The following is a 15,947-nucleotide window of genomic DNA, read 5'->3' on the forward strand; positions in this document are numbered from 1 at the left end:
GGTAGGAGGGTAAAATGTAAAATTCTAATTTCCTGGGAGAAATGTGCATGCATGGTTATTACCATGTAACTCTTGGCTTATGAGATATTTATCTTCATGTTTAAGTTAGTTAAAGGAAAAGCTGAATAATACAGTATGTTTCCCTTCTACTATGAAAAAAATAAATCTAAAACAGTCAAATAATTGTATCCATTTCTATGATCGGATAGCTTTGGGTCGGTGTATTCCTGGGCAGAGGAATACGGGCTTCTAATCAACTTAAAGTAAATGCAAAGCAAACAGCAGGAGCTTTGAACTTCAGCTGCTGTCTCCTCTGTTTCATGAATATGCGGACTTTCACCAACATTTACACAAATACATGTACACACACAGAGCATGTAATATAATGTAGTTATCTAATCGGTGCTTGGAGGACACCCCTCTGATTGAGTTAGATAATGATGAGTCTTTACAGAGTGTTGAAAATCACATTTTACTGTCAGTGATGAATAGCTGAATGCGCTACCGGCACTGATTCAACTAAAAACAGATGCTTTTACATAAGCTGACTTCCCTACTCTGATTGTTCTCTTTATATGTACATATCTAACGTTGATATGAACACACATAGATTTGTAGATGAGCCGTTACCTCAGCTCTTTATTCAGTTTCAATCAAGTCCATTCAGATATGTTGGATTGGAGATGGATGGGTGGTAATGAACCCCTGAGAGGGTTAAGATGATGAGAGCATGGTGCTTTCACTGGCATGAAATATGGAGCAAGGTGTTCCAGGTCATTCATTATGTCGAGGGGCCACACAGGAGAAGGCAGCCCCCCCGAGAGGAATCATATGAAGAACTTGGAGACTGAGAGAATTTGAGGAGATGTGTTTCTACACAAACTAATAGAAAGAATAAGAAAAAGAGTGTGGGTGTAAACACTTATTATGATGAGCATGAAGGTGTGTGTGTGTGTGTGTGTGTGTGTGTGTGTGTGTGTGTGTGTGTGTGTGTGTGTGTGTGTGTGTGTGTGTGTGTGTGTGTGTGTGTGTGTGTGTGTGTGTGTGTGTGTGTGTGTTTCAGAGGTGGTCAGCCTTACCAGCAGTAGTCCAGAAGATGCGGGGGCAGAACAGGGATGAAGATGTGCTGCCAGTACATAGGAAAGAGCAGAGCAGCTGCACCGTGGACACATGCAGTTAACTACAGAGAGGGAGAGAAGCCAGAGGAGAAACTCAACATAACTTTACAAAGCAACACAACAAAATAAGAAAAAGGAAATACACCTCTATGCTTTATGACTACGGGTAGTTTAACATTTTTAACAGAAGGTTTGTGATTTCAGTCTCAAGGATTGCAACAAGGAAAAAACTGCAACAAGTCAAAATAACTTTGAGTCACATATACTGACATTTCGAAAACGTATCTAAAATGTTACCCTGCTAAAAACTGAACAGAAAAAAAAACAGAATAGCAAGACTATTCCTCACAAACAATATCCTGTTAATATCCTGTTTTTATGATAAAGATTGTTGCTTTGGTGATGTTTTGTGTTGATGCGTCAATGTGCAATTTGTTTGATTTCATCTTGCTTAAAAACAAAAGCCCTCAGAAAATACACCGACATGTCTAGTGCTGTTGTGATGAACACACAACCTGCAAGCTACTGTTGAACAAGAGCAGAACGAATGAAAGCTGGAGATCAACCCGTTGATGGAAGCCTTACTGTATCTTAAACTCGTGACAGCATCACAGAATAAGAGAGACAACTTGATGTGAAGGTAAAAGTGTTGAAAAAAGTGACATGAAGAACGGCAACACGTGCTTTACACACGGAGAACATTAAACCAATGTTTCCTGCATATGGATTCATTTGTTGTGGGTCAGCACTCCAATAATATTGCACTTGGCATTTAGACATTTAAAAACATATATATTCAATGGCCAAACATTAGATCAAATGCATGCCCAGTGTTCATAATAACTGCTTTTCAATTCATTTCCAAAGTGAGAATCGTGCTGTGACCAAACAGACCAAAGTGAGACAAAAACAGTTCTGACACTCCCCATACAAATCTAAATTACCCCAGCTACTTAGAGAAGGAAATTAAAAAGAAAATAATATGTTTTAACAAATAATGAGAAGCAATCACATGAATATGGCATCCATTTTCAAAGGAGCTCTCTACATTGTCAAACCAACATTACACATAAAATTAAAGTCATTGTCTCCCATTGTCTTAAATCCGGCACCCCCTCTTGACATCCCATCTCATGAAAAGCCAGCTATAGTAATGACCTGCAACACACACACTGAGACACACAGACACGGCAGGGGAAAGAGGCGTTAGCTCATCCCCCAGATTAAAATAACATGATTAAATATGGAAAGAGAACAGAGGTCTGAGGGGCTCCTGCGGGACTTCATTAGGGCAAATTGCCAAAGAATGAAACATGAGTTCGCCAAGAGAGACTGCGGGCTAGGCCAATACCGCCGGGACCCCGGAGCAGCAGCCAGCGTTATACTGCTGCAGCTTCACAGTCAATGTGTGAAGCGGACACACACTATCACACACACACTACCAGGAGACCCCCTGCTCACTGACACACACAATGTCACAATTGACCGGACAAAAGCGGGTGAGCTTAGCGACTGAAAGCTACCCCAGCCAGAGGAGGAGAAAGAGTGCCCCACCCTCTAAATCCATCCCAACATCAAGACCGGACATCTCCAAAGCTTCAAACTAAAAGTGTGTGTGTGCATGTGCGTCCCTGCATGTTTGTTTTAACTGTATTCATTTTTCACATATTTTTTTTTTATTGTTTCTGCTCAATAACTCATACACCCAGTCCCACAATAGTTAGGACTTAATCAACATTTAATTGGTGTCTTGCTCTGTGTATCTGCATATGCATATTTCCGCTGCCGCCGCCTTCAAATAAACCACAACAATGCCACGCTCCTGTCAGGATGAATTCCCTGGCAAACAGTTTGTTTTTTTGCTAATTCTGAAAATAAATCAATGCTATGAATATTAATGTCTGAAAGTGAGGCACTTGGTGGAAGAGCTACTATCAAAACCATCACACCCCTTCTCCCCTTCTCCAAAGCGAGGACAGTGAGGGGCCATTAAATTGTGATGAAGAGAGGTCAGCTATCCGGCTGTGTATATACATACACACATACGTACATGAGCCACACGCACGCACACACTTAGCGGTGCGCCAACAGGCGAGTGTATTCCTCCTCTGGGAGTGCGAGACAAGCCCCAGCCATTCGCTGGTACCAGGAGGTAATGGCACAGAACACCTCGCTAACCAACTCCAATTATCTCCACCAGGCCTCAAGGTGAGCCCCCCAACTGGCATGATTTACTCTCAGGTTGAAAGGGAAAACAGGAGTCTCTCTCTCTGCTTCTCTTCTTCCCAGGCTGAGTTTCCTGGCTTGGGGGAGTTGGCCGAGAGGGGTTACTGAAACTAAGATAATGATTTATAAAGCAAATCTAGATTTCTGTTTTCCCTTTTATATGCTATCTCCAAAGCAATGGAGGTGGCAGTGTGCCTGAGATAAGAACATTTGGAGAGAACTCCAGAGGAATACTTCACATATTTGCTTCTCTAATTCAGCTTAATACAAATCCCTTCGTCCTTGTTAAGGTTTTAGAACGAACGAGGAAAAAAAGTAAAAGGAAGATAAATTGGAAAAAAAGAGAAATCGCACCTTTTTTTCCCTTCATTTAGAGGGGGGTCTTCACATGAGAGTGGGTCATGAGAGGCTAAGGCTGATAAAATATTTGCCAGGCTGATAAATAATAGATGAGTGGAGCCAAATGGCTTACACGCTCCACAAAAGACCTGGGTGCTTAATATTCCATTCAATGGAGAATCACAGATACAGTCCCCAAGAACAAATACAGGATTAGGTGCTGGGTCCAGTCCTCAGGGACCAGGGCTCTGCCCGGTAATGAGGGGCTGCCTGCCTCTTACACTCTGTGTGTGTGTGTGTGTGTGTGTGTGTGTGTGTGTGTGTGTGTGTGTGTGTGTGTGTGTGTGTGTGTGTGTGTGTGTGTGTGTGTGTGTGTGTGTGTGTGTGTGTGTGTGTGTGTGTGTGTGTGTGTGTGTGTGTGTGTGTGTGTGTGTGTGTGTGTGTGTGTGTGTGTGTGTGTGTGTGTGTGTGTTCCCCCTTCCTCTGAGAAAACCGATTATACAGCGACAGCCTGCTTCAAAAAGCAGTCAAGGTCTTTGGTTCAGCGCTGAGAGCTTTTTAGCGCACTGCAGCCGAGACAGAGAGTGTCCACACTAACACTGGTTTCCCAAGATCCATTCCACGCGACTAAAGAAAGGAGAGACGGCGAGAGAGAGACCTAAAGAGATGGAAGTAAGAGAAGAAAGAGAGTTGTGAAAAAGAAACACAATAAGCGTTGATGTTTTTAAGTACTGAGCAATGCACCTAAGATAAGTGGTCACGCACACTTTGTGTTATTAATGGGGTGTGAGACAATTGCCTTGTCCCCTTTCAAACTACATAATAGTTTAAAGTAAGTACTACTAAATGTTTTACTTTATGATACGGTATTTGCAGATGGTTTACATAATTCAATGAACACAATCCTTTTATTCTATCAAGAACAGTGTCAATGAAATCAATCAAGCAGCAACGTTGTAATGTCTCAAATAAGCATTAAAATGTTTATAAAGAAATTAATAGTTGTGTTTTCTTTCTGCTGTGTTCACAAAACTGTTTTACAACCATTTAAAATGGGTTTTAACACTTTCCAGCTGTAAGCAGCCCCCATTTATATTGTGCATTGCATTGTAGGACAATATTGTCCATTACGATCACACTGTAAAATCAAACGTATGTACGCTTACTGAATGAACTGTGTGACTTTTGTACAGTGACGCCACCATAAACTTCACAGTATAATCTAGTATGTAATAAGGATTCAGCCAGTTGTTCTTTTTCTGCACGAAATAAACCAAGAAGCTGAATTATGACATATATTCACAAAACCAAAAATGTTAGTCACATATGGATCCCAAACTCTTCTGACGGCTCTCCTTATTCATGCATCATCATATTAAGATAAGCTCGTCCCTCGAGCTGCTTTAAGAGCTACACAACTCTTCAACAGTGATGTGTCCTTAAAAGACGCGCCAGAGAACTCAGATCTTCCAAACACTGCAACTCAGAGCTCTGCGGCCTCCTTCAGTGAGCAGTGTGTTTCCACTCGCACCATTCCTCTTTACCGGAACAACTGGCACGTTGAAGTGAAACACTGACAGAACACACAGACACTGATGCCGATACACTTATTTCGCATTCTATTCATATTCAACGGCAGTGTAATGGCGATTTTAAGGGATTGAGCACACAACAACACACATTACCTCTGCTTGCATACTCTTAGATGAAGGAACCAATTGCACATTTTAAATTACAGCAAGAGCGGGGTGTGAGACAAATAGCTGCTGCAGGAAATGTAATTCAATTTGAGAAGAGTAATGGTATCAACAGAGTTGCTCTTGACCTCTTCACACCAGCCTCAAACACTCATTTCCCCTCCACTAGCCTTCCCTTCCAACTCTGTCCCTACACACTTTCCAAATCCAATCCTCTCTTCTCCTTGCTCAGCCTCATTTCCATCCAAGTTCTTCATTTCTTATTCGGTTTTTCCTCCCCTCATCCTGCTGTCCTTCTGTCCCTTGCAACCTCTCCTTCGTTCCTTCCTGTTGGTTTATCCTCTCCCCTCCCCTGCACAGAGTAAGTCACCAATTACCCGCGCTCTGCTTCTCCCTCTGTTGACAAACGCTGGTGTCAGGCAGGTGTGCCACAAACAAGTAGGTGGCACAGGGAGAGAGAGAGAGGGCACACAGGACAACACAGGTAACAGCTAACGCCAGGCCTCCCACACAGGAAGACACAAGACATAAGGTACAAACACCTGTGAGCTCAGAAGACACACAAACAGATGCATGCAAAAGAGACACAAACACCCACAAAGTGCACATATGCACATACTCGTTCACAGCGGCACAAGTCAGACACATGGCACGGGGCTGAGATGAGTCTATTGAGGGGAACATGTCCCGATGTTCTGCAGATTCCCAAAAACACAGACGCATTAAGACACCCGGGAAGAGGGATGCGGATTCAGAGAGAAAGAGAGGTGTAGCCAGGCTGAGTGAGAGACAGATGGACAGAAAATAGTGTGTCAGCTAGGAAGAATAACTAAGGATGGAGAGAAAGTAAGGAAGCAGAGAGGAGTCAGGGAAGGAGAGGAGGAGAAGAACAGAGGAAAAGGCAGGAAACAGAGAGACAGCTGGCACTCTAGGGCATGGTGGATGGATAGTTCCTTGTTAGCATAGGCCTGACAGGCTGATGAGAGGGCTGCTGTCAGCCGGGCCGGGCTCTCTGAGTTTGGGCGATATACAGGGCAGAGGATGGACTCGAGAGCTGGGGGGCCTCGGCAGATGAAAGACACGGAGGGTGGTGGGCCGATGGTGGTGGGGGTCCTCCCAACTGACTAGTTAGAGGAAGGGCCGCTGCAGCCCTATTATACGGCCCTATGACAAGGCTGCACGCTCGGCTGGCTCCCGCCCCTACGCCACCGCCGACCAGCCTTTAAAACAGTGGTACCATTCACCTCCGGTCACGAAACAGCAATAAGTCAACTGACGCATTGTTGTAAGATCATGATTTATTCCTTTGCTGTTGGCTGCTTGCGAGACGCGCCGCCATGTACCGGCAGACTGACACGCTGGGTTCACCGGGGGCTTTAACACAGGCAGCACCTAGAGCAGGCAGGATATCTCTGTGTGTGAGCGTGTCTTTCTCTCTCTTTCCACTTTCTATTCCGTTTCTCTTTGCTCGGCTGAGAGGCTGGACAGGCGGAGGTGGTGAAAAGCAGCTGGATGGTACTAACGATGTTACTAACAATACCTTCTCACATAAATCCTCTATCTGTGCAAAGCAACTATAGAAATATGACCTGCTCACCCAGTGACTGCTGACACTGACTTCAACACACACGTTGACAAACTCTGATGTTAAATATACATTTTGCAGCATTTAAGGTATTTGATCACAGGATAGTGGTGTGGCATGCAGCTAAGCATGTATACACACAGAGAGATGCCTTACAGAATTGTAGCAGCCATTTCCACTTGAACTTGGAGGTCATTCGACCCAACAGCAAAACATAACGCATCACAGGAGCAGTAATAACATCAGGCCTGCTAGTAATCCCAGTGGAGATGTGAAAATACCTTTGTACTACAGTGCCTGACATATATTGCTACAAAACCAAAACACTGCTCCCTGAGGAAGATGGATGGATAGACAGATGAGTGGATGAAGGCTTGCCGAGGATGAAAGTGTTACAGAGGTAAAGGTCTGACGTGGAAGCTCTTAAAAAATCCTGTCGACATAAATTTGTTAAAAAAACAAGTCAAGATTAGTCTCAGAGCAGCAGAAAACTGTAAATCACAGACAAATATCACCTCCACCCCCTTTTCCTGCTAAAAAGAAAAAAACCTTCACCCTTGAGTCTGATAATTGACATGGTGTAACCCTGGTGTCACAGCGCAGTGTGCAGCCCGACTCACTGCTGGTCCGAGGTGCTGAGGGGAGACAGGTGATATTCTCTGAGGGCTGGGTAATTTTTACAGCTCTTTCTGATTATAGCTCCTCTGGGAGACCATGGGAACCGTTCCCTCCAGCACCCATCACCACCCACAGGCCCCTCCGGCTGTTCAGTGTTCTGCAGCCTCGTAGATACTGAGGCAGGACGGGCTACACCACCGATACAGATCGCACTTGGGTGACATCACTTCCCTCTCCCATCTCATCTGTCATAAACATTTGGCTCTGCCTCGTCAGACACATAGATAACGGGGGGAGGTTGGAATGAGGAACATAGGGCGGGAAAGAGGGAGAAAGACACAGAGAGATTTCCTCCCACGTACAGACAGAAGGGACTTTAAATTATGTTATAGAGCTCAGGCGTGTAATAAGGGATAATTTAAGGCTTTTCGGACATTAATATGTTGCAGTTATAAAACAAAAAGTCAAATATAATCCAGCTTTAGTGGGGATTTCACAGCTTGTCAGAGCGCGATAGTGCGGCTGTCTGACTGCAGGATGCCTGGGCAAAGAGGCGGGTGGGGGGGCAGACATATCAGCCTAACTTTCTCTGTACAAGTAGCTTAGCCATGTCAGATAAATATCCTCATCGCACTAATTAGGGTGTGATATCCTGCTGGATTATTGATGAAGAGATTCATGTTCAATCTAGGATTCAGTCCTTACATTTGAGATATATATGTTTTCAAGAGGGCAAATTGGTATCTGAATTTGATTTGAAGCACAAAATAGCAACTGTGACTCTCTATGACTGTGAATAGTAAACATGCTATTATAATATGATGTGATTTCTGATAAGAATATATACTATTACTTGTATTTGTATCTACCGTGTTTCAATGAGCTATGGAAAGTTATTTGTGTACATAATATTGATGTTTTGTTATTGTATTGTTCATTATACTGTTCAAGAATCTAGAAGAATGAAACTTAAAAGGACTGAAGACACAACAAAAGTTCACCTCAATTGAGTAAAAGGTTCAAGGAACTGCCTGCAGTACATAAACTATTTTCTAAAATACTTTCCCCTTGTGCCTGTCAGGGCAGGGCTGAGCTGCAGCTGAGAGAAGGACCTGGAAGGAATGGACTCACAGTGCTAAGCTTGCTTGAGGTAATGATGATGCGCCGTTCATGCAGCATACTGGCGTAGAGCTGGAGCATGTTGTTGACGTCCACAGCCACAAAGTACTCCGTCAGGTTCCTCTGGAGATGGACAGGAACAGAAGGACATTCAGGTACATCACAAACTGTCCTTGCTTACAGTAAAGTGTCAATGCTGCAGACGGTGAGTGCCAGAGTAAAGACAGACAGGCAGTACTGGGACTTCTGTTCATTGTGTTTTGCAGTAAAACATAAATTGATAAGATATACAGATTCAAACCATTTCATATAATCATGTTTGGGAAATAGCTTTAATCTCTGCTTGAATTGTTCATAAAACTGTTTTAAGGTGGCCCTCGTCATAAAGACTTTGATGCTAGAGCTACAATCTGAATACCAATTCAAAAGAAAGAGAGAACTTTGGCATTAAAAGTGCAAGCACCACAGGAGATGAAACTGAACAAGAGGATGATGCAAACATTTCAATAGGTGACAAGTGTTTCTGATTAAGAATAATTAGAGACAGAAATGTTTCCAGAATAAAGGGACCCTTTATTAATCTCCTAGTGTCTCTTTTCTTTCCCATGAATACTTACGCTCTCAGGGATAGTTGGCAGTCCATTGATATCCGGGGCGATGAAGTAGGAGTGCTGCGAAAACACAAACATGCAGGAGAAAGAAGAGGGAAGGTCACATGTGAAGCATACCACTCACACAGAAGAGAATAAGGGGAAGGGGGGGGGGGGAAGGCCATTCACTTTGTTCTATGATTTATGGCTTATCTTCAGCTCTGTCTATATGAATTGCTGAGCTAGTGTCTGAACTGTTGCAATGCTTTTATCAGGCCTACAGAACAGAGAAAGCTCAATAGCAGCTCAGCTCCCCATAGACGCAGACTGGGGTGATGTCTCCGGTGGAAAACTGAGTCTTTATTTAAGCAGTAAAAAGGCTAGCGGAGCACATAGTATACATACACAGGTGCGCATGTGCATCCATACACACACAGGTTGTTTAGAGGATCACAGGGCTGCCTGTCTCACTTTGGGAGAGCAGGGCAGGTTCAGTGTTTAGATCAAAGGGGCCTGAGAGACGTGGTGTTTGGAGACAGGTAGACAAAGCACCAACTGAAACACACTATTGTGTTTCAGTTGGTGATACACACACTCTCCGGTGTCCTCCTTAGTACACCTGCGTTTCTCCAGGCCTTCACTAGACCATCTGTTGCAGGTTTTTGCTTAAAACCAATGCAGTGTCTACAGTAAATACACATACATAATGTTTAGTATTCTACGACTCAAGTGTTTCAACGTGAATATTATTTACTTGTTATGCAAATCAGCAAATACATGTTCTCAGGCATCTGAAGCAATTGAGTATTTCTTTGATTTGTGGCCCTTGTGTGTCAGGAAGAATGGCATCAAACACCTGAGAGTTGCAAAACGGAATTGCATTTGTGACCCAAGTCTGATTAGTATACAATATGCACTTTATATTTAGAGATACAATAATAAATAGATATATAGGAAGAAACACCTGCTAAATTAATTCCATAAACAAAGGTCAACTTGAGAGTAGTACATCAGAAAACAAACAAGATTATTGAGAGTTTGCAAACATAATTGGAGTCATGCAACAATCAGCAACCCCCGCCGAAGGTATCACCACAAAGATGCTCTGATGATAGAGACAGAAGAAAACATAAGAAACAAAACCCGTCACAGTCAGACAGTAAAGATATGGAATTGAGAGAATCAACAACAATGGAAAAATATCAGCTAAATACGCAGAGTCGAGTATGTTTGACTTGACCCCTTACCCATGACATTATTTGGCAAATGTTAGTAAGCATTTTAGTATTTAAAGTGCTGCTGGAAGAAAATGTTACAGTGCCGGAGATTAAATATTCTACTCAACATGTTGTATCTTTACAGCAGTTGGTGATCCAGTTACCACCAGTACAAATAATTATTAAGTCTCTTGTGACACCATTTGAGCAAATAACCTTAAAGTAATAACAAATAGTAAGGGGGGAAAAAGTAATGGCGGCACCATATTGATCATTTGTTTAATGTAAAACAAACTCAAATGTTTCACACCCAGTCCACATCAAGTGCATTAAGTGTGAAAAACATGAAAACTATTATCATGAGTAAACAATTGTCATATTCCCAGAGGAGGGTCATTTTTGGAGTGGAGCGACGCTCAGAGGAGTTAAATACACAACAAACACTAAAGCCGAACAGGACCTAGAGCTTTGCCTTTTATGGTTTTTATTCTAAATGGGCAAAATATGTTGTATCTGAGCCGAAGCATCTCCTACGCCTTCTTCTTTATGTCTACAGTAAGTGCATTTGTTTCAATAATACAGTTACTCCAGCCATAGTTTAAGTTGTTTTGCAAAGCTACCAGTTCAACTAAATAAAACCTTTATTATTGACATGACAGTTAAAGACTTCTTTGCATTAATGAAAAGCATGAACAGCATGCTGTAAATAATGTGTTCAACAAAAGGCTCTCTTCCGAAGTTTAGTTTTCCCAGCAGCTTCCCAAACTTTTTAAACAGAAGCCAACCAGATGTTTTAAGGTATGCTTTTTGCCAATAAGCAAGATGAGAAAAAACAACCATATTTGTTTTAATAATGTTAAACTCAGTAAACTTCCTGTCTTTGCCTCCTTTATGAAGCTCTGTCCTTGTTCAAGTGCTGTAAAAGGGACATTTTAATGGCACTCGAAGGACTTCTTAGTACTTAAAATCATTATAAGAAGACAGCAGATACTAAAATATAGATTTGAATAACTGCTGTTCCTATCACAACTCATCCCACCTGTGTAACTCTCATTCTCACACTGGTTGGTAAGAGGGAATTTGGTGCCCCGTTCGGTTGTACAATAAACTTAATTTGCTAACATCGCCTATAATTTATCAGCTGTCAGACACGTGGATTTGCTTTCTTTGCTTCTATGTCGTCTTTGTAAACAATACTGTATGTGAGGAGGGGGGGGGCTTATTCATAGAAGAGTAGTTATAGAATAAATCAAACTAAATGAAAAAGCTATTGTAACTAAACAAAGATCAGTGACTTAAGACGGTGTATCTGTGGCACAGCAGAACCCCCAGAAACACATGCAGTGAAACATTACACAGTGTCTCTCCGTCTTTCTTTGTGTGTGCTAAATAATGTTTCCCTGTTGGTCTACACATTCATGGCACTGTGATAATCACAAGCCATGCTCCTCGACTCAACCCAGGCTTTCATTGGCTGTTTGCTTGCTTATCTGCTTTTTTCTCATTCTTTCGAAGACATGTTTATATAAAAACATTGAAAGTGGGTTAACTGGAAAGGCATCAAGGAGATTTTTTGAGCACAATTGCCTTTGCTTTAAACATAAATAGGGGAAAAAACTTTTGATATTCAGAGAGAGAATATACAGTAGCAGTGTGGAATGGCATTAATCATTTACAAAGTTTGATTGTTTTCCAGAGGAGAAGAAACACACACCAAGGCCCAGGATAGTTTGTTTTTGTTATATCTAAAAAGATAGCGTGGCGTATTTGGCCAAATTGGAAAGCCGTTGCTCCCATGCGATTAGTACAGCGGCGGTTTCATATTTCACAGCAGCCTCCTTCCCTCCTCCCGTTTCTGCCGTTCACTCATTCCCCCCCCCCCACTCACCGGCTCCCTGCTTCGCCGATCTCGTAGTACTCGCCCAGTGGCGATATACAACTGCTCATTCTTGCACAATGAGGGAGAGAGATAGAGAACAAAACAGGGTTCACACATGAAAGGGGACAATGATCCTTCTGCTTGGCTGCCATGATAAAACAAAAAACACTCTTTAAGGGAATAATTCTGCTTCATCAATTAAATATCAAACTAGTGGCTTCTGCCAGCAAAGACATGGAGCCATCACCTCTGTTCTCCGAGGCTTCTTTCCCAATAAAGCTCCGAGGCGCAGATGAAAACATTCTGTGCATATATACAGCTGATAAAAAAAATACTGACAGAGGAAATAAATCATAAGGAATCTTAATTGACCTTGTTAATCTTTAGAGAGATGTATTGATTACCTTATATTAGTCTCGTTATTTCTTATTTATTTATCTGTGTAATTAGATGCATAGTCTTCTGAGACCTTTCCCGCAAAAAAATAATCAGTGTTGCTTTTTTAATTGGTCCAAAAAAAATAAAAAGGAGCGGAGGTCCTCGAGGACAAAAGGCTCACACTGAAACTCTTTTGATCCCATTATGATGTGGAGCCCAAGCAACAGGATAATAAAGATGTTGGTGAACAAACATGATGAGTCCTACTTATAAAGGCCAGGAGTATGTGAGCGAACAGTGATAGGGAGAAAGTATTTGATGTGTGAGCTGGAAACACACGAGGAGAGATTGTGTCAGAGTTAAGACAAACACTGGCTGACTTTGAGGGACCTGTGCTCATTAAGCCGTTTTACTTTTTGATAAGCAGGAGACATGGAGAGTTGTGAAGGACCCTTCCAGTTTAAACATGTCCAGCTCGGGCTTATCACACAGAAACCTGTTCGCGCCACTTCTCGTTTCCAAACAGAGTGTCAGTCCTGGGCCCTTTCTGTCTCTCTGTTGTTACCCGTTGTATCTTCACCTCCTCCTCTGTCCATCACTCTGTCCATTTCAACCTCGATGCTTCGTCTATCTTTCCCTGTTGCTTATTCCTTGTCTGTTTCTATGCCATCTTTGACTCTCCTCATTGTGTCAAATCCTCTTTTTTTCTCATTATTCCTCACTTTGTTTCCACTTATTGTCTAGTATAATTGTTGCTCTACTTTTATCTTCTATATTTCTTGTTTTCTGCAGCCTCTTTCCTGATTCAACACGCTGCTACAGTGCCTGTCCCACTCTCCCTCTTTTTACCTCTTGTCTCAGCTGTCTTGCCTCTGATAAGGGGGGGGGGGGGGGGGGGTGGTTACGAGATCTGTACCTACCACACTCAGGTTGACTGGCGTGAAGGGCTTTGGCACTGGCAGATCATAGAGAGAATTCAGCATGTCATTCAAGTCATTTTCCTGCGGGAGAGAAAATAAACAACAAAGGAAAAGAAAAAACATTAAAACATAGGGCACAATTTTATTTACTTGTTTTGTTGATGTCACAAATTATGTGTCAATCTTAACAACAGTGCTGGGACAGGCGCTGCTGCAGACCAGAGGGCAATCCTGCAGCGTGGCCTGGAGGGCTCCCAAACTTCCGACTAACATGTGTTTAATGAGCAATGGTGAGGTTAAAAGACGGCTGAGCGTAGGGCTGCAGACGCTTATTATCCGGCAGCGTTGATTTATGGCCGTGAGCGGGCTGTCTGTAATTAAGCCGGGGTCCCCGCTCCAAAGACAAGGGCTTTAAGAAGCCGTCAGAGAGAGCTGGCTTGACCACATAACAGGCCTTTGGATTATTCTTCCAGCATTTATGAGCTCTACAACAAGATTGCTATTTACACTCGGCTCGACAACTGAGCAAACAACAGCTTGCAACTTGTACTTAAACTAACTACTCTGAACACAGAGGTTACGCACTTCAGTTTGCTTTAGTATCTTTTTTCTATTCGCCCTCTCAGAGAACTTTGTTTTGGTTTTGGCTACGAATCGTTGCTTGTTTGAGGAAACGTGCACATGTGGGTATGTGCACGCCAGAAAGAAATAGAAACTTGAGAGAAATGGGCGGACATATACAGTAAGAGAAGGAGAATGGGGGGGGGGAGGGAGGGGTGTTTGAGGGTGTGTGCGATCGAACAGCCTCCTGTCATGAGAGGCTCAATGCTCACACGCATGGTCAGCAACACGGCCTGGGGAAACAGTTCATTTACCCCTCGCCTTAAACCCTCATCGCTCTTCTGTCTTCCCTCGTCTGTCAACATCTCCCTCTCGCCTGGAACGGACAGCGGGGTAAATAGAAACCAAATCATGCACACTAACACTTCAGTCACCCAGGATTTGCAGCAATCCTTTTTTTTTTTTTATCTCTCTCTCTTCCTTATCCACAAACTGGTCTATTTTATTTGTCTGTCTCTTTCCACATTAGAATATCCTGCCCCTTAATCACTTAAATGTGTGTGCATGTTGAATGTTTATGTGATATGTTTGCGATTGCAGCAGTGACTACATGACAATTGAAAGCGGTCCCTTCCTCCCTCTGCTTCTCTCTTGAGTCTAAACATGGGAACATCACCTACACCCTCTGAGCTAGACGCTGCACATCTCACCAGTTTGTTGCATATTTTACATTTTCCCTCCCTTTGCTAGTACAATGCAGTGAATAGTCAGGGGAAAAGACTTTTGTGAAGTGTGAGCATTTGTGTGTGTGTGTCTTTCCATTTCTTTCTTAACGATTTGTTTTCCAGTAAATCATCTGGAATAACTTCCAGTGTCAGATCAGCGTTTGGTCTGTGAAATGTCAACATTGTTGCCGCTAACAACAGGAGCCAAGTTGAGCCCAAGACGGCGAACAAAACTCGCACACAAAAGACAACATGCAGAAGAAGAACAGAATGGAGGGATATATCTTACCACAGTACAGTTTCGAAAACACTAAACTGTGTGCTTGTTGCTCACTCAAATCAAAACCACCATGTCTCATTTCTCATGTGCTTAAACCACATCATACATACAATTATAAAAACATCCAGCAGATATGATTACCTGCTGTTTTGTTAGGTAGTCCGCCAGCGTATTCAGCAACTTGTAGTAGATTTCAAACCATGGTACATAGCTGCAAGAGTCAGAGAGACAGATTATTTATTAACACAGTTTAAATCATTTTATCATCTCTTTAAATAAACAGACACCATGTGATTCAGTGTCTGCATTTATGTTTAAATAAAAAACCAAAGAAAAGAGTCTCCTGCAAAAAACAAATCAGTGTGTTGCAACTCATTCTTCGCATATAACGTGTCTATAAATAATTTCACTTTCTACTGGACAGTAAAAATGTAAACAGCATTGAGTTTGTTGTGTATAGGTTTGCCATACTACCGCGTGTATGTCCTGACTATTGTGAGTGACCTACAACTGAAAGATCAGATGTACACGGCACATTGATAATGAATTGTGTTCCCAGCTACTCAAAAGCACAGAGCTGGACAACAGGGGAAAAAAGTAAATGCTATCCAGTCCTTATGACATTCTTCGTACCCAGGGTCCTCCGCATGCTAAGGATTCCTGTCATGCATGCCCTTTAAGCCAATAGCAAAAGA

At 42.5% G+C, this 15,947-nt stretch overlaps 1 protein-coding gene across 5 annotated transcripts in view; it reads right to left on the bottom strand.

Annotated features, from left to right (window-relative positions):
• The window catches only part of dennd1b (DENN/MADD domain containing 1B), a 108,280-nt gene that overhangs the window by 44,743 nt on the left and 47,590 nt on the right, over positions 1-15,947 (bottom strand). For 3 of the 5 annotated variants that reach the window (XM_034080781.2, XM_034080777.2, XM_034080779.2), the window contains 6 exons: positions 15,394-15,463; positions 13,687-13,767; positions 12,398-12,457; positions 9,320-9,373; positions 8,715-8,825; positions 1,080-1,180 (listed from right to left, as the gene is read on the bottom strand). In XM_034080781.2, coding sequence (XP_033936672.1) covers positions 1,080-1,180; positions 8,715-8,825; positions 9,320-9,373; positions 12,398-12,457; positions 13,687-13,767; positions 15,394-15,463 — 477 coding nt within the window. The remainder of the gene's footprint in view (positions 1-1,079; positions 1,181-8,714; positions 8,826-9,319; positions 9,374-12,397; positions 12,458-13,686; positions 13,768-15,393; positions 15,464-15,947) is intronic. The other 2 variants (XM_034080780.1, XM_034080782.1) reach the window with 1 other exon arrangement.

Source organism: Pseudochaenichthys georgianus, chromosome 4 (assembly GCF_902827115.2).
Source record: "Pseudochaenichthys georgianus chromosome 4, fPseGeo1.2, whole genome shotgun sequence".
NCBI classification, from domain to species: domain Eukaryota; kingdom Metazoa; phylum Chordata; class Actinopteri; order Perciformes; family Channichthyidae; genus Pseudochaenichthys; species Pseudochaenichthys georgianus.